The 19723-nt window shown below is 41.7% G+C and overlaps 3 protein-coding genes across 3 annotated transcripts; all 3 read left to right on the forward strand.

The window, feature by feature from the left end:
- Positions 1-1152: 1152 nt before the first annotated feature.
- Positions 1153-5499, forward strand: LOC310802276 (ankyrin repeat and SOCS box protein 15-like; the record flags this gene model as incomplete). The annotated part of the gene is made up of 9 exons (XM_083666566.1): positions 1153-1256; positions 1396-1448; positions 1739-1870; positions 2444-2608; positions 2917-3166; positions 3698-3865; positions 4228-4762; positions 5051-5204; positions 5324-5499. 9 exons carry the CDS (start codon positions 1153-1155, stop codon positions 5497-5499), a joined length of 1737 nt encoding a protein of 578 aa, XP_083522692.1.
- Positions 5500-6602: 1103 nt separating this feature from the next.
- Positions 6603-11854, forward strand: asb15a (ankyrin repeat and SOCS box containing 15a; the record flags this gene model as incomplete). Its single annotated transcript, XM_083666567.1, has 9 exons — positions 6603-6703; positions 6825-6874; positions 7330-7461; positions 7748-7906; positions 8463-8708; positions 8789-8960; positions 9189-9726; positions 10114-10267; positions 11697-11854. The coding sequence occupies 9 exons, from the start codon at positions 6603-6605 to the stop codon at positions 11840-11842; spliced, it is 1698 nt and encodes a 565-aa protein (XP_083522693.1). The 3' UTR covers positions 11843-11854.
- Positions 11855-13983: 2129 nt separating this feature from the next.
- lmod2a (leiomodin 2 (cardiac) a) lies at positions 13984-16198 on the forward strand (the record flags this gene model as incomplete). The annotated part of the gene is made up of 2 exons (XM_083666568.1): positions 13984-14259; positions 14897-16198. The coding sequence occupies 2 exons, from the start codon at positions 13984-13986 to the stop codon at positions 16196-16198; spliced, it is 1578 nt and encodes a 525-aa protein (XP_083522694.1).
- Between the last annotated feature and the right edge of the window lie 3525 nt (positions 16199-19723).

The raw sequence follows: 19723 nt of genomic DNA on the forward strand, positions 1-19723 counted from the left end.
GTACATCTGTATGAGCAGTGCTATATACCTATACCTAACGAGTATGAAATAATAATATCTAAAAACATGTTCTTTTGGCATTCACAGATATGTGATTGCTGGGGTTTCAGGGTCAGGCATCATTTACGGATTAATGCACAAGGGAGGGAATTTACACAGGTATCAGGCTTGACATCAAGGCAAGATTAAAATGTATTACAATTCACACTACACCATTTGGACTAGTCTGGTCAAATATGACTGTTTTGCATTGGTATCTGTCATTGTGGTGGAATACCACAGCAAAGCTAGGAGTTCATAGAAGCTAGGCCAGGGATCTGGGTCGAGAGTATGCGACATCACGGCTCCTCAAAAGCCATGGTAATCTGACAGATCCACATCAACTGGCACTGTCAACTCTAGAGATAATCCAGACTTCAGGACCACGTAGCAGCTGTTGTGTCACTACTGATAACCTAACATGGATGTCAAGATACAGTACACACACACACACACACACACACACACACACACACACACACACACACACACACACACACACACAGACGCACGCATGCACGCCCCCCCCCCCCCCCCACACACACACACACACAAACACACAATCTACCATTAATGTCAGAAAAGAGAATAATCTATTGCATGTGTCTATGAGTTTTGACATGATGATGGGTGGGATTCAAGCCAACAGTACTGAGACCTGGCTTAAAACACACAATGGCAAATGTAACTGCTATCTTAGTCCTTGCATACAACCCCACTTTGTTTTTATTGTTAGCTACCATCACAATAGACAGCCACAATATGTCAGTGTTATGTCATATGGCTTGCATTCCTCGAATTTGGCTGCGATGAAAACAGGTCACGCCTAAATATAAAAACACTCTCCCAGGCCTGCTAGTGTGTGACTTGTTTTAGTGTGACTGGACATACACTTCTCACAGGTGAGAATTGAATTGGGATTCATATGCAACGTAGAATGAATTCTTTGTGGGAAGATCGGTAACAATAGCTCATGGGTTACCTTTTAGCTTCAGTTATTTAGTAGTATTTGGGTGTGAAATATGGGCTGTGTGAACTACGTTTTGGCCATTTACTTTTCAGTAATAGCATGGCATTAACTGGGAAATGTCCATGTCTTTCTTTCTAATAGCTATGAATTTATATGAAGATTTGAGTGAAGATGAGATTACTGACTATGTCATTCAAATGAGTATCCAGGAATCTTGTCAAGATGCATTTTTGAAATCTACTGCCAGGTATGCAAAACAAGAAATCTTATCTCAGGTTGTTATTTTGCCACAGAAGTTTTGCTCACTATGTTTTTGATTTATATCTGTAGTTCACGATTGCATGGGGATTGTTAAACATTTTCATAATTTTCCATCCTCTTAAAAGCTTAGAGTCAGCGACTGACGAAAATGTGAAAGTATTGGCTGCAATAGAGCAAGGTAAATATCACATTATGCATAAGAGCCCTTTGTGACCCCATTAGCTACATTGTTTTGATTGCATGCTCCTTTATGCCACAGTCACAAGGCAAGCAGCTGTGCATAGGGATTGCCAGACTAATCTGGCAGAGAGAGAGAGAGAGAGAGAGAGAGAGAGAGAGAGAGAGAGAGAGAGAGAGAGAGAGAGTAGACAATAGATGCCCAAAGATGAGAGGGTTAGCTCTGCTATGTATCTAAAATAAATAGTCACTACTGCCTTTGATTTCTTTGAATCTAAACGTGGTCTCCAGGTGAGGTTGCTGTGCTCAAGGGGATGCTGCGCCACTCCTTTGCCTTCAGAGAGGTGGACAGTAGAGGATGGCTCCCACTCCATCGGGCTGCAACACAGCCAGTTTTGGAAGTGCTAGAGACAGTTTTGCGTGGTGAGTTAAAGCATGTTTTAGTTTGAGTTTTGCTTTAGTTTGTAGTCACTATTAACTATTAATTTCATATACATTAGAATGTTTTTGGCTCATATACTATTGTTTCAAGAATGATTACCTGGAGTAGAAATGGAGTGCTAAAGAAATGGAGCGCTAAAATACATGTTTGTGTCTTTTGAATTCTATAGAATAAGTATTTGTATTTGGTACCAGCTAGTTATCAATCGAGGTAGTTTGAAGTATAACGTTACTAAAAGCTATCAGGACAGTAAAAAAAAAATTTTTTGTTCAAGCGTTATTTGTGTAAGTTTTTGGGACTTGGCCAGTCAGTGCCCTGCAGTTGGTCCAACACTTTTAGTATCGATGATGTTGCTCTGTCTGTATGCCTGGCTGGATGCCTGTCTGGATGCCATCCAGTCACCTCCACTCCCACGGCTGGCTCTACCTGACAGAGAGGTCAGCCAGTGGTGAGCGGATGGTTGATTGCCAGCCAGAACGACACCCCGGTTAGCATAGCGGTCGATCAGATATGAACTCCAAGAATGTCCACTGTGACCTTGAACTGTTTTGCAGTAGCTTCACATGGGCTGGCAGTGGAGGAGAGAACAACAATGGGGGGAGAGACGCCATTGACTTTGGCAGCTAAAGCCGGCCTAGTGGAGAATGTAAAGACTCTTCTGGAGCATGGGGCTTCTCCATACAACACAAACAGCAAGAACGAGTCCCCGCTGTTGCTGGGTAATATTATGTATTATGTGCTAATCGTATTTGGTTTATCATGCCATGACCAAGTCACCTTAAAATCAATAGGCACAACATCATTACATCTCATGCAACATCTCATTTGTCCATAGCAGTATGGAGTAGTTGATTCTCAGCTTCCTGAAATTAAAATATAGGCTAGTGCTAATCAACAAATATTGATTACTAACGTTTTCATAAGATTGTGATAAACCGAGACATTTTCAGAAACCGACTATTATAGAAACGTACATACATATTCTTAAAATAATAATCCCATGAAATGTATTATTTCTGTGTTGAAGCTGTTAGGGCTGGGTCTTATGAAATGGCTTACACTCTGATCGCTAGTGGAGCCTGGGTGGAGCAGGTGTGTCTGAAGAAGTGGACTGCTGTACACGAAGCAGCCAAGATGGGCTGTGCTGAGGTCCTGATGCTGCTTCTGCGGCACGGAGGAAGGACCAATCAGCAAGATCACCAGGGAGTGACCCCATTGGGCATAGCAGCAGAATGCGGCCAGCTCCACATTCTAGAAATTCTCATTCACAATGGTAAGTAATGGAGAGATTTCTGGGTAATAAGAATGAGGTGAATAATCAGCTAACGTGCATGTTTATTTAGCATGGCAGGAGGTGGAAAGCAAATTCAAGATGAGTAGAGGAAACTGAATCAATGCTGACTTTTGTCATGTTTGTCATGGATCACAGTAGGTAACTGACTTACATCGCTGACTGTGTTGTGACTGTGTTGGAGTACTACTTGACACCTGTCAAATCATGATAATGACAGTTTAATATGAGGGGTTCACAGGGAGGGGTTAGAGGGAAGTTACACCAATTTCTGATGAGCTTTATAATGGAATCTGCTCTAATCCAGCTATAGGACTCTAAACCAAGGAAGATAAAAAAAAATCCTTGCTGTAAGCTAGTTTAATTAGATGGGTTTATCCCCAAGGGGTTAAATTCAGATGAGGTGACACTAATTTGTGACAAGAGGGATCTGCTATGATAGCTGTAAACTTTGCTCTAAACCTTTGAAAACTGTCAGTTGTGTTCTGATGTTGTTTTTGTTTCTCTGAAAAGGCAGCAAAGTGAATGCACAAGCCTTTAATGGGGAGAGTGTTCTGATGGATGCAGCTGGTTCAGGGAACACTGACTGTATTCATCTTCTCTTAAAAAATGGAGCCAACCCTAATCTAGCCAGTATAACTGGACTTCTCCCCATCCACAAGGCTGCCTTTGAGGGTCACTATGAGTGAGTACCGTGAACACCTGCTGCAGAACACCTAGTTTAAGGAGATTTACATTGTCATTTAGAGGACGCACAATAAGTATGTGTCTAAAGTAAGCTATAGACAATCATCGCAAGTTGAGACACAACCCCTCAACATTTCCCCCAAACCAATCAGAGGGGACACAATGGTCTAAGCCAAAGGTCTAGGGGTTGTTACTGGACAGGACCCTGGAGAGTCTCAACAGTAGGTCACATCCTGACCTTCCTAGGGTTTTGACCCATGACAAATTGGTCAAATACATCTAGCAAAGGTGATTTTTGTTATTTGTTTGCATCCCTATCCATTTTTTGTATGACTTCCCAAAACCTTTTCTCTTTCACAGCGCTTTGAACATATTGATACCCCTCACCACCAGAAAGGCCATCAAACTCGCTGGCCAAAGTCCAATTCACTCTGCAGTCGAAAGCGGTCACGGTGAATGTCTGGAACTTCTCATGGCAAACGGCTATGATGTCAATTCCCTTCTTTCCTCACGCAACTCGGACAACTTCATGGATTTGAGAAAAAGTGCATTATACTTTGCTGTCTCCAATGGGGATCTCGCCTGCACTGAAACTCTACTGGATGCTAGAGCCAAACCTGACCTGGACCCGCTACGCTGCCTCCTAGTGGCGGTGAGAGCTGGGAGGTATGAGATAGTGAAACGGCTCTTGGCCAAACAGGCGGACGTCAACTGTTACTTCACGGCGGTCAGCAACACGGTGTTCCCCACAGCCCTGCAGTACTGTCTGAGGGACGAGATGATGATGCGCCTGTTGCTAAACAACGGTTATGACGCGGAGAGCTGCTTCTTTTGTAACCATGACGACAGTTTGAGTATGAACTGTGTGGAAAAAGACCAGGAAAAGAAGATTCCTGTGAGTTTTCAACCTTATTTGCTTGGAATAGTTAATGTCATGGTTACCATTGTGATAAGCTTCTCTTCTCCCAGTTTGTGAAGAATAGTCTAGGCACAGACTCAAATGAGATGTCACCACTGCAGCAATTCTATAAAGTTGTTTTTTCCTTCACACATTTCAACAGTATTCCTGCACTATTAATGTTAACTCATCATGCCTTTTTCGAACCACTAGCATTAACTGCTTAAAAAATAAACTTAATTACAAAATAAAATACCAATTTTTTTCTTCTTTTATGTTGTGTAGTTCTGTGAATTCATGAGCCTCTGCTGCCTCATGCATCTGTCTGGAAGTGTGGTGCAGATTCTTCTGGATTACGTTAGTCACGTACCCATCTGCCAAAAATTCAAACTAATTCTGGAGAGGCAGAAAGAATGGACTGACATATGTGACATTCTGGGTAAGTTTCTGCAAAGACAACAAACGGGGAACAGATTCTGTGCCGAAATTCATGTTAGTTATTACATTTCATTTACATTAATCTATTTTCCATGTTTATTTTTCTCATGCTTAAACCAGGGAACCCTCGGTCACTCAAGCACATGTGCAGATTAGAGATGAGGAAGAGGATGACCTTGAAAAGACTGAGTGACCCCAGAATCATGAGTGCTGACCTTATCCCACCCAGACTAAAGAACTACTTGTTGTACAGGGAGCTTGACCTGTATGGCCAAAATGCTGACATGATTATGTAGGAAGATCAAATGACTGCTGTCAGAAGACAATGGAAGTGGCTATGAATTGGCCGTTATGCCACCATAATGACCCTGCAGCTTGTATGTGTTTTTAATTGTTGAGCATGATGTACATTTCTGATCTTTTTATGTTGTATTTTCTACATGTTAGAGCTTTGATATAACTTGTCCTGTCTCTCTTTAAGTAACATCTTAGAGTAATGGAAGAAGCTAAAAGTAAAGGGTTTTCAAAGTAAAGCATGAATGTTTAATCATGGCTCTGAAAGTGAATTGATGCTGCAGCTTTGGCAGTTATGAAAAAGCTTTCAGAAAGATCTTGCTCGGTTTCAGCACTGAAGATTGTATTATTGATGAAAAAAATACAGAATAAAAATCTTTAACCATCTTTGTGTCTCAAAAAAGAAAAGGAGAATACCCTGGAACCAGTTTTACTGTGAATGCAGATTTCACTTGTTAACATGACCCTTTATTTGAGGAACATGTATTCTCATTGAACACAGTCTCTATGACAAATCAACAAATGGTTAAATAAATATTCATATCACAGTGTATGTCATTACCTTTGTCATTAGCAATGGAAAATTAGTGTAAATGTGAGACTGCACACCATTTGGATGTGGCTGTATGGTCTGCATGCTAAATACAGGGTTTCAACAACAGGTGTGAGCTAAAAATAGTATTGGGTGAGTGAGTGAGTGAGTGTGTGTGTGTGTATGTGTGTGTGTGTGTGTGTGTGTGTGTGTGTGTGTGTGTGTGTGTGTGTGTGTGTGTGTGTGTTGGTGGGGGGGGTGGGGGGGGGGGGGGGTGGGTTCAGTTCTGACATGATAAACACACTCGATAGTCTCCCTGGCCTGGCGGTGTACCACCCGTGACTTCAACAGAACCATAATTCACAGGTGAGAAATTAATGAACAATATGTTGACTGCTGTCTGACTGTGAATACACACAAGTATCTAATAAAATGGGAATTAATGTTTGATGTTTGTAGAGAGAAAGTGTTTAATTTACACAGTGCATTGCAGAGACTAGCCAAATAAATGTTTGGAGCATAGAACTCCGTAGGCCACATGCTTACGTTCATATTTCCTATATTATGAAAGCCATGGATACTACTGATGACATGGACGAGGATCGACTTCTTGATTATTCTATTCAGATGAGCATTCAGGAGTCATGCCAAAAACCCTTATCGCCTGCACTGAGGTAGTGCACGACCATAATCGTACTACTGAAATTGTACATTTCGCAGAATTTTGCCTTAACAATGTGCTGTTCTTGTTGAAAATTATGGCTTATTTGGATTATCTCTCATTTTCATTCTCAGCAAAGAATATTTGAAGATCTTAGAGGCCATTAAGCATGGTAATATGAATTGTAACAATGTCTAATTACTGAGGTCATTTTGTTACATGAATTCATATTCTGTGTTTCCTGTGTGTACAGTATGAAGAACAAGGCCAGGTTTCCCCACAAGCTTGATATCAAGTATACATCAACCTGTGTACAGTTGATGAGTATTCTGACATTCAATACAGTATGAATCACAGACCAAAACAGACAAAAGTGTCTGTATATACTGATATTTACTTTTTAATATTGATAATGCAAAAAACTGTGGTCCCACATGTGGTCCCATGCTAGCCACTTAAAAAATAAGCATGTACAACTAATTAGCATCAGAAAGCTGTTTAGATTGACACTGAATCTTACTCAGTCTGATTTCATACAGGTGAATAAATAGTACAGTATTTCAGCATAGGTGACCACTGTAGCTGACACTTTCACCCCCATGAAATGTCATTGTCCTTTCTGGCGCATTCTCCCCCCAGGTGACATATTAGCGCTCCAGGAGCTGTCTGAATTCCCAGCGAGCTTTATTGAGGCAGATGACAGCGGCTGCTACCCTCTACACAAGGCAGCTGTCCAACCTCTGGTGCAGGTGCTGGAGGTGGTTTGTTATGGTAATATATTACCAAGCAATCATTTCATATGCGGACCAACTCACATGGGCTACATATCACATAAACATGTTGGCTTGGAACTGAACATTCATTTATTTGCCACATGACTAGATTTTGAAGGATGTGATGTTTGATTTCTTTCTACATTCCACAATGCATTTAGCATCACGGTCCATAGTAGAGGTATTTAGCCATATTGAACTCAGAATATTCAATTAAGGTATTTGTTTCTGTGGAAAGGAGATGGACGCTTGTTAATTCAGGTTGAAGATCTTGTGTATAACAGCTTCTTTCAGGTTGACTCTGGAAGAGAAGACAATGCAGGGAGAAACCTTGCTAACTCTAGCAGCTAAAGCAGGTCTAGTGGAAAATGTGAAGATGCTGCTCGAACATGGAGCGTCTCCTCACAACACCAACAACAAGAATGAGTCCCCTCTCCTGCTAGGTAATATTGTCACACTACTGGTCTAGGAACAGATAGAAAACTATTACAAATGTAAGCATTCAACTACAGTGCCTTCAATGACTGTGGATTCAGGACAACTGATGCCATAGCAACAGGGGTAAATGCTAACTGGTATCGTTGGAATGGCCCGATTCTGACATCACCACATTGAAGTTCCGATTTAAAACAATTAAGGTAAGGCTTAAGGTTAAGGTTAGGGTTAGGATGAGGATAAGGATGAGGATAAGGATAAGGATAAGGGTTAAGATTATGGATAGTGTCGTCCCAAGGATCCCACTGGGCCTCTACCATGCAACAAGCCCTTTTTCTGTAGGGTGAAGGTGCAGATGGAACACAAAGACAGGCCCAGAGTAAAGCCTCTAGAGCTAAGCTAAATCAAACCCTTGGCTAAGAGAAACCTACAGATGAAATAGTCTCTCTCTACATGCAAATGATATAAACCAATATTATTATTAATATAACAATATTATTGTTAGAAAAATTCTTAATATCAATTTCTACTATTCTGCAACTGTTCTCATGTTCTTTACTGCAGCTGTAAGATCTGGATCATACGAAATGGTGTCTGCTCTGATCACCAGAGGGGCTTGGGTGGAGCAAATCTGTCTGAAGAAGTGGACTGCCATGCACGAGGCAGCCATGGTGGGTTGCACTGACATCATGGAGTTGCTGTTGGAACATGGAGGCCAGGTCACAGAGACAGATCAACATGGAGTGACTCCGTTGGGCATTGCAGCAGAGTATGCCCATTCAGGGGTTCTGGACATCCTCATTCGCAATGGTTTGTCTTTATTAATTTGTGTTTGTTTGGTCTGAAAAATAACAATGAGTATATATGGTATTTCCCTTCCCAACAATTAGGTGGCAATGTGAATGCACAGGCGCCCAATGGAGACAGTGTGCTATACGATGCTGCAGGATCTGGGAATCCAGATTGTATAGATCTTCTCCTGCAACATGGAGCCAATCCTAACATCCCCAGTCTGTGCTCACAGTTACCTATCCATCGAGCAGCATATGGTGGCCATTACCTGTGAGTACACAGCTGAATCCTATCATGGTGTGAGTGATTTAATGTGATAGTTTACACAAATTCCATTCCTTTACCCTAAATTTCCCTTTAGTTGGGAACAGAATGTCAGTCCAAAATATCCAGTATGATATTTGTGTGTGATGTAAAGCTCAAAGTGGTTAAGTGTCGACGTATTTGTGATTCTTCTGAAAACCAGAGCACTGATCTAAGTTTATTTTTCTCCATCAGGGCATTGAGAATCTTTATTCCGATAACCACGAGAAGGGCAATAAGGCTGTCAGGCCAAAGTCCAGTTCACTCTGCAGCTGACGGAGGCCATGTGCATTGCCTGGAGTTACTCTTTGAAAAGGGCTTTGATGTCAACACTCTCCTAGATTCTCATATCTCAGAAAACTACGGAGACATGAGAAGAAGTGCATTGTACTTTGCCATCGCCAATGGGGACGTGACCTGCACTGAAATGCTGCTGAAAGCAGGAGCCAAACCTGACCTGGACCCGCTACGCTGCCTCCTAGTGGCAGTGAGAGCTGGGAGGTATGAGATAGTGAAGCAGCTCCTGGCCAAACAGGCGGACGTCAACTGTTACTTCACGGCGGTCAGCGACACGGTGTTCCCCACGGCCCTGCAGTACTGTCTGAGGGACGAGATGATGATGCGCCTGTTGCTAAACAACGGTTATGACGCAGAAAAATGTTTCTCTTGTAACCACGACCGGCATGACTTGAGTGACCAGTGTCATTCAGATCACCACAACGAAAAAATACCTGTGAGTTCTGTTTCAATTATGTGGTGTTATGTAGTGTTACCATAGGGAATTAGTTAAAGGTGTTTTCTGATAGCTGCAAATGTGTGCATATCCATGTAAACAAACAAAACATACAAATGGTATGTAAAGGCCAGTGCTCGACCATGACACCATTTTTTATTTATATTAAAAGCGCATTATCAGGGCCAAAACAGCTTTCCACTGAACGTTCTTTCTCATGCAATCTCACAACTTGTCTAGTTCAACAGTTAAACAGGGTAGAATTCATTAAATTAAACATAATGTATTAATTTGAAACACTTCTATATCCAGAGGCAGTCTACAGTATGAATGCCTTCTTTATGGCTAAAATGCCCTCATGAATCTCTTTTGTCACCTGTCATCCAGTTTTGCGATTTCATCAATGTTTCCTGGCTGGTGTACTTGGCAGGCAGAGCTGTTGAGATTCTTCTGAACTACGTCAGTCATGTGCCTCTGTGTTGCAAGATGAAACACATCCTGAAGAAGCATAAAGAGTGGCCCCAGATTTGCAGCATATTAGGTAATTCAATAATAAATCTTATCAAATTCTGAAAGTACAGTTCCCTCCATAAGCAATGGAAAGAAAAAGCATTTTGTCTTCTTTTAGCTCTATACTGCCCAAGATTTACAGAATATCACCTCATCTGTGAAACATGGTGGAGGGGGTGCTATGGTTTGGGCCACAAGAACCGGCTAACTTGTCTAAATTGATGATGTTACTGCTGATAGCAGCACCCGAATGTATTCTGAAGTGTACAGAAACATCTTATCTGCTCAAGTACAAGCAAATGCCTCCAAATTCATTTGATGGAGCTTCATCATACTGCCATAGCAACTAGGGGAAAATTCTTGACTGGCCAAGTCAATCTTCATATATACATCCAATTGAACATGCATTTAACTTCCTGATGATAAGATTTCAGACAAAATACCTAAAAAACAAACAACAACTAAAGATGGCTGCAGTACAGGCCTGGCAGAGCATCACCAGCAGGGACTGTAAGGAAGTACATTTCGCGAGGGGGTGCTGCCTAAAATGTGTGGGGTGAAAATGTTCTGTACCCAGAGAAAATGTTGCAAATCACCTGTAACGTAGTGGTTAGTACAAGTGAAAAACATGAAATGATCAGGTCTCTCTCTACAGCTGATTTACCCGAGCTCTGATCACGAGAGCGTTGCATATATTTGTCAGTCTATCGATCTCAACTCATTCAAACCTGCACTACAATCTAACAGGAGCCTATGCCACCACACAAAGTGATTGCATGTAGTAAAAGAGAGCAACGTAATGCGAGACGGAGATGGAGTAAAATGAACACCTCGCATTTTGACCTTCAACATAAATGACCACTGTAGGTGGCCACCTCGCATCTGTCCCGATTCCTACAATGACAGAAAATGTTGTACTTTCTAAATGGTGAACCCAATCTACCCAAGCTGATAATCTCTACTTTGACTCCATAGTAATTGCTTGATTTCAAATCCAAACTGTTGGAGTACAGAGCTAAAAGAAGACAAAATGCTTCCTTTTTCCAATACTTATGGAGGGCACTGTATGTTGGTCATGCATTTATAGAAAAAGAGTAATATAATCTGTGATTAGAATCAAATGTAGTTAAGAGGGCAAGCATTGCCAGCTTATAGAGCATGTTTGTTGTTTGCACAAGCCATAAGGTTATATTTAGAGATGACCTGTCTGTTTGTCACTGAAGGAATGTAGGTCATGCAGGTTGTGGTGTTTCATAACGATCATGTGTAGTCAGTCATTAATGTGAACCACAATGTTGTTGCATTTTCTCAAAATAAAATCTATTAGAGAGCATCTAGACAGTTGTCAGATACAGTAGAAAATATGAAATTGGAAATCTTGTCATGCTCTGAATGCATTAAAAACTGAACCCACCCCACCCCCATCACTTCTAATAAACCTCCCCACTTCTTTGACCTAGGGAACCCCTGTTCACTGGCACACCTTTGCAGACTTGTGATCAGGAAACAGATGACCCCAAAGAGACTGGGTGACCCCAACATCATGGACTCTTCCCCCTTCCCACCCAGACTGAGGGACTACCTAGTGTACAAGGAGCATGATTGATATGGCAAGATAATTCGAGAGTGAAAAGTGACAGAAGAGTGAAAATGCATTGTCTTTCACATAAGGACACGTTTTGTTGTCCAGGGTATCATTTTACCAGGGTGACCATTATTTAAATACAATTCAAACTGAAGAAACTTGAAAATTAGGTCACTTGGATCAAGGGTAAGATTAAATTTAATAATTAGAATAATTATATTTTATAATAAAGTATAGTCAATTTCTAATGGGCTGCTGTGTTTCATGTTTGTCATTATCGTTCTTCTTTGTTATTGTTGTAACATTGAATGTGTAATGTCTTTTTTGTGGACCACAGGAAGACTAGTGGTCCAATAGGAAGCAGCTAACCGGGATCCTAATAAAGAATGTCTTAATTTGACAGTTTGGTTGGTTTCGGTTTCTAATGCACTCAGCACGGCAATATTTCCAATTTCATATTTTCTACTGTACTGCAACAACATTGTGGTTCACATTGATGACTGACCACACATGATCGTTAATATGAAATACCACAACTTGCATGACCTACATTCCTTCAGCGACAGACAGTGAAAGCGGGTCATCTCTGAATATAACCTTATAGCCTGTGCAAACAACAAACATGCTCTCTAACTTGGCAATGCTTGCCCTCTGATTTCTATGTGACAAAACACCTAACTACATCTGATTCTAATCAGAGACTCAGATGAATAAATAAAGGCAGCTCACAAGAAAATAAGCCAGGAAATAGTTCAATCATTTGACAATTCATCAAGATTAGGAAATCAGAGAAGCTAAGAATGCACTCTACTGTACAAACTACAGTAAGTGCTTAATCTGTGAGCTTACAGAAAGTTTCTCTGGTGCCTCCAAGCATTCCCTCAGTTATGGAATTTCCATATACTGTACCTTAGTGCTTGGACCAATATATCTCCCACTAGAGGGCAACGTTAGCATTTATGAATGTTACCCTCCTGTTTGCTTTTGTAAATTGAACGCTAAATAACTTGTGAAAGACATTCTACTCAAATTCTCAGCCTCATAACATATTCACGTCTAATTTAGTCATTGGCATTATGATGAATAAAGCATAGTACATCATATCATGCATGTAGCATCTTCTTCTGTGTAGCCTTGGATGTGTAGCCTTTGTATGTCATGAATGAAAATATGTCTTTATCTCATGAGCTTATTAAATCTAAATTCAGTGTCTAGGAGTCACCCATAATTGATTTACATAAGGTTTGTACCTCAAACCCCTTTCCATTTTCACGTGTACAGTGGAGGACAAAGATTAAGCCCAACTATGAGCCATGTTAGAGGTCAAATTTACAGTGGATTTAAAAGAATGATGGCATCCAATTATGCCACTTAAATCACACCACAGCCATGTGACATAACTTCACTCGTCCGTAAAGTGTGTTAGGAGTGATCCATGGTGATAGACTCCTATAGTTACTGTAACCTCTTGTATTGACAACAGAACAATAATAAACCTAATACTAGGCGAGCCACTGGTTAAAGCTTATTGCAAAATGTTTGCTCTACAGCACTATATCTCCTCTCCTTCTCTCTTCTCCTTCCCTCTCATTCTTGTTTTGGCTTTTGTTGATCTCTAATTTGTGTTTATCTTCTTACACAGCTACCGTCAACATCAGCTTTTCCTGTCTTAAGCGTCCTTCTTCTCTGGGTAACAAGTGTTTATCTAACACCATGGTGAATGAACCTGTGCTGTATGTTGACACATTATGTAACTGTTTTGAGGTTCATCTTTGATGTCTCCCTGAGGCTTTGTTGGTCTTTTCCCTCTTCTTGGGCACGAGCTGATGAGAGGTCTCATCACAACCACTAAGAGGGCTTACATTCCTCCTGTAAACCTCTCATTGACCCCCGCACCCTAAAAAAAGACAAGAACATATTTGGCAGGCACTTTGTTACGTGTCCCCCTCCCTTTAAGGATCATCTGGCAGCTGGGAAAATTAGACGAACAGAGACTCTCTTTCGCTATCATTCTCTTTCTCTCTGACTGCCTCCATCCTCCTTCCACAGTATCATTAGTCTAGTACCTACCATTCCTCCAGTGTTAGCCTTGTTAAAGTAGGTGAAGGATTCAGTCAAAGAGGACCCAAACAGAGATATAAGAGTCCATAATAAGTCCCATCATGAGTACCTTTGGGTACCGAAATGAGCTGGGGAAGTATGAGGAACTGGATGACGATGAGCTGCTGGCCACTCTGACGTCTGATGAGCTCCAGGAACTGGAACGGGAGCTGGCGGACATCGACCCAGATGACAACGTCCCCATCGGGCTGAGGCAGAAAGACCAGACCACTAAGACCCCCATGGGCACCTTCAGCAGAGAGGCACTGCTGAAATACTGGGAGGACGAGACACGCAAACTGCTGGAGGATGAGAAGTCGGAATCATGTCCTGAGCAGGTGAGAGAGGAGAGGGTACTTCTGAAGTTTACAAGACAGATATTGTTGTTCTAAGAAAACATCGCAATTTCATGGAGCTTCCAGACAACACAGGATCATTTGATTTCAAGTGCACTTCAGAGCACTTGAAAAATCTATCTAAAAACGTAATCAATTGGATGTAACTGAAAACCAATTAATTTGACAATTAGGTATTAGATGATTCTTCAGAATTCAGTGTCTGGCTGATTGACATGTTAGATCACTTATGATCTACATATTTCAAAGTCACATACTACTGGCTACTGGCTATTCTGAAAATAACAGATGTTTGAGGAACATTCAAGATCAAGTTCTGATTTAAATTCTAATAGAAATTGTAATGTAAATTCTTACAAAGGAAAATAAAAACAACATGCATTAAACAATCTACCATATCAGTGCATATTACAGCTCAAATTATGTGTAGAGTTTGCACAAATTTTACTGTGTTCTTTTGATATGTAAAATCTAAATATATTGTCCTAACTATATTGTCAGAAATACCAGCTTTAATTATATTGCGTGAGTATCAAGTGTTGGCGGTATTCCTCATTAAGGACATTGGCTGAGGAATGTTAGAGCACAACCTTATTTTCCACCCTGTTATGACATGCAGGACAGCATGGAGGAGGGACAGCCTGATAAGAGTGAAGAGGAATGTGTGACAAAAAGTGACAGTGACGTCAAAGAGTCCGAGGACAATGAAGAGGAAAACAAATGCCAAAATGGAGGGGGAGAGTGCCAAGACAAGGATGAGGATGGTTTAACTAAGGATAATGATGAAGAGGAAAAGAAGGATGAATGCAAACACGAGCCTATGCTGACATCTGGTAGACAAGAGCAAAATGTTGTTGGAGGACTTTCGAGAAGTTCAGAGGATAAATCTAGAAGTATTGGCCCGAGGACAGCAAACAAAGACCACAACCTTAACGCGACCCCAGACAGACCGTGCGGGAACCCCATCGTGATTGACGAGGCACTGGAGATGATCTTTAATGATGATCCCACCATGAGCGAGGTCAATCTTAACAACATCGAGGACATCTCCCAGGAGACCTTGGTGCATTTTGCTGAAGCCTTGAGCGCCAACACCCATGTACGGGTTTTCAGCCTTGCCAACACCCACGCAGATGACCGGGTAGCCTTCGCCATCTCCAAGATGCTCAGGGAAAATCGTTCCATCACCAACCTCAATATCGAGTCTAACTTTGTGTCCGGCAGAGGCATCTTGGACCTGTTGGCATCACTCCAGAAGAATGGGACACTGGTGGAGCTCCGCTTCCACAACCAGAGACACATCTGTGGGGGCCAGGTAGAGATGGAAATGGTGTGCCTCCTGAGGGAGAACACCACCCTGCTCAAGCTGGGTTACCAGTTCGACCTATCAGGCCCCAGGATGACTGCTACCAGTATCCTGACCCGCAACCAGGACCTGCAGAGGCAGAGGAGGCTGCAGCAACAAAGGGAGCAAAGCCAACTGGAAGCACCCATCCAGCCAGGATTGTCTTCTGCAAATATCTCACCCAAGAAGTCACCTGGGTCCTCCCCAACACTGAATGACCAAATCCAAAACAACATCCCCCCTCCGCCGCCTCCTCCACCTCTCCCTGGTGTCAAGCCTGAGAAGCATATGCCAACCAGGAAGATTACAGAGATGATTAAACAACATGAAGGGTCAAATGGCACAAAAGGCCAAAAAGACGAAAAGAAGAAACCCAAATCCAAGAGGGGCAAGAACGGGGCCAATGAGAAAGAGAGCTCTGACATTCTGAAGGAGCTGAAGAATGCCTTAAAGCCTTCTTTGCAAAAAAAGAAAAATGACTCATCCTGGCTCATCCCTAAGAGGTCCACCCGTGATGATCTGATGGAAGCCATTCGTGGAAGCAGTATCAGGTCACTCAAAAGGGTAAGCATATAATGGAATAAACTAAGAAGTGAAAAATGTGCTTACCACTCACAAAAACCATAATCTACAGTACAGGTACATATATTCTACTGAATCAATAGGAGATACAGTGCCCTGCGTAAGCAATCTTCTTTTGGCTCTATACTCCAAATGTTTGGGTTTGAAATAGCAAATTAACAATTACTATGAGGTTTAAGTAGAAATATTCTCAGCTTTTATTTGAGGGTATTTGTGTACATAATAAATACTTTTTACACATAGCCAGGCCTATTTCAGGGCACCAAAAGTAATGGGACAATTGGCTTGACGGGTGTTTCGGGTAAGTTAAGTGTGGTCCGTCACATCATTTCTGCAGACATAAGAAAACTGTCTAGTATTCGTTCTTGGCTTTGTGTTTGCCTGTCTGTCCACATGAGGACCAAAGAGATGTTGTGAAAGTCAAGGAAGCCATTATTAGGCTGAAAAATCGGACTAGCCAATACTCTAGCCAAAACCTTAGGCTTGCAGAGTTTGGAACATCATTAATAAAGAAGTAAAAAAAGCCCTGGTGAGCTCATCAATCACAAATGGGCTGGTAGGCCAAGGAAGTCTTTGACAGTGGATGAGTGAAGAATGCTCACCATAATTAAGAAAAAACCCAAATCAACTGTCCCACAGATAAGGAACACTCTCCAGGAATGAGGAGTGAATATGACCACCATCCACAGAATATGTCACCAGCCGAACTACAAGGGCTTTACTGCAAGGTGCAAACCACTAGTTATACTCAAAAAAGGATGGTCAGATTACAGTTTGCTAAAAAGTATCTAAAAGCCTGGAGAGGTCTGGAAAAAAGTTTTGTGGACAGATAAGATTAATATTATCACGTACCAGAGTGATTGCATTATCATGTACCAGTGTTTGCAAGTGGAAAGCTTGGAGATAAAAGGATCTGCCCAAGATTTACAGCATACCACCATATCTGTGAAACATAGTGGAGAGCATGTTATCGTCTGGGCATGTACAGCTGCCACTAGAACTGGCTAACTTGTTGAGTACAAGCAAATGCCTTCAAATTCATTGGATGGCGCATTATCATACTGACCCAAAATATACTGCCATAGCAACTAGGGAGTTTTTCAGGGGGAAAAAGTGGCCAATTCAATCTTCAGATTTAAATCCAATTGAACATGCATTTCATTTCATAATGATAAGGTTTTAGGTGAAAAGACATCAAAACAAGCAACAACTAAAGATGGCTGCAGTACAGGCCTGGCAGCGCATCACCAGAGAAGACACCCAGTATCTAGTGGGGTCAATGGGTCGCAGAATTTAGGCAGTTATTGTATACAAAGGATTGTCGATCAAATACTAAACACGAGTGTTTAAATTGGACATGAATATGAATCTGTTCCATTACTTTTAGTGCCCTGAAATAGGGAGACTATATATATCACACAAATATCATCAAATACAAGTTGAGAATCTCTACTTTAACCTCATAGTAATTGTTTGACTTGAAATCCAAACTTTAGGAGTGTAGAGCCTAAATAATAAGTCCTTCATGGTCCCATTACTTACACAAGGCGCTGTATGTTGTAGAATACCTTTTTTTTGCCACATTCCTTGACTTAATCAAGGGGCCAAATAGCAAATAAAACCAACTGAAGTCATTATCAATGATCGGTTCCAATAACTGGGCACATATAGGCTAGTAAACTTTGTGTTACGTGAGTAACCCCGGTTCTCTGAAGGAGATGAGGGAGACATTTCACTATGGGATATGCACCCTTGCCTATCACCTATTTGCTGAAACCATTCAATCACATCTGGAACATGCCGGGAGCACTTTGCATGACCCCACCCCAGCCTAGCTTATAAAAAGTCATCCACAGAAGAAGACTATTTATTTGGCCATGCAATCAATTCTCGGAATTTGACACGTGCACATCGCTCCCGAGACAACACACAAGGGAGAACAGAGCTCTGGGCTCGGCGCCACTGGAGCAGTTAGGGGTTAAGTGCCTCGCTTAAGGGCACAACTGCAGTGGTAGGAGCCTTAGATATGACACCAGTAACCTTCCAGTTACCAGCTCCCTCCTAGGGTGGGGATTGAACCAGCAACCTCCGATTGGTGGCCAGCCTCTCTAACCTCTAGGCCACCTGCCGCCCCTCAGCACACCCACTTCATTATTTTCACTCTTCACTCACTTATTCGCAAGCGCGTCTGCAGTGTTCAGATAGAACCTAGCTACTTAGCTTAACTGGAAAGTTCACAGCTTTCCCCTGGGTGTTAGGTTGCTTATTCTTCCCTCCTGGAATCCTGCTGATTCAGGCTTCACTCTTACCGAGAGAAGTTCTCTCGAGTTTGGTTCGAGATTGAATACATTTTAATTGTATATTGCCCTTGTATTGTGAATTCTTCCCTCTTAATGCAGTTATTATAGTTGGATATTTTCACCCCTGACTAATGGCTTTGAGCACACACGATGACAGTTTGCACAGACGATGACAGTTTGCACACACGATGACAGTTTGCTAACAGACCAAACAAACTAAAGTAAACTGTCAGCTGTTAAATACATAATGGTAATATACAGTTATACACTCACCGGCCACTTTATTAGGTACACCTGTTCAACTGCTCGGTAACGCAAATATCTAATCAGCCAATCACATGGCAGCAACTCAATGCATTTAGGCATGTAGACATGGTCAAGACGGCCTGCTGAAGTTCAAACCAAGCATCAGAATGGGGAAGAAAGGTGATTTAAGTGACTTTGAACGTGGCATGGTTGTTGGTGCCAGACGGGCTGGTCTGAGTATTTCAGAAACTGCTGATGTAGTGGGATTTTCACACACAACCATCTCTAGGGTTTACAGAGAATGGTCAGAAAAAGAGAAAATATCCAGTGAGCGGCAGTTCTCTGGGCGAAAATGCCTTGTTGATGCCAGAGGTCAGAGGAGAGTGGCCAGACGGGTTCGAGATGATAGAAAGGCAACAGTAACTCAAATAACCACTCGTTACAACCAAGGTATGCAGAAGACCATCTCTGAACGCACAACACGTTGAACCTTGAAGCAGATGGGCTACAAAAGGGGGTCCAACCCAGTACTAGCAAGGTGTACCTAATAAGGTGGCCGGTGAGTGTCGATTTCACACTAGAATCAAAAAGTTAAAGTTCTTGATACAAAAAGTAAATGGTAATGACACTGACACAAACAGAATGATAGGAGGGTTGTGAATAGTTTGATCTCGGGAGATGAAGTGTGAGATTGGGATGTTAACATGATTGAACATTACAAGTCACTGACACAATATTGCATGTACCAGCATCACATTGGTTGTGTTAAAAAATCATTTAACATGTTTTTATTTTTATTTATTTTTTATTACTCTCATATACATACATACATATTTTCAGTACAATAATAATGAACAAGAGTGGTTGTGTGTACAGTGCAATCTCATGGAATAACAGGTTTGGTATGTGGGTCTCCCTGCACTCCAAGTGACCTCCACTGAAATCATCACTGCTTACACACTACTTATGGAAT

Source organism: Argentina silus (genome assembly GCF_951799395.1).
Source record: "Argentina silus genome assembly, chromosome: 3".
Classification (NCBI taxonomy): Eukaryota; Metazoa; Chordata; class Actinopteri; order Argentiniformes; family Argentinidae; genus Argentina; species Argentina silus.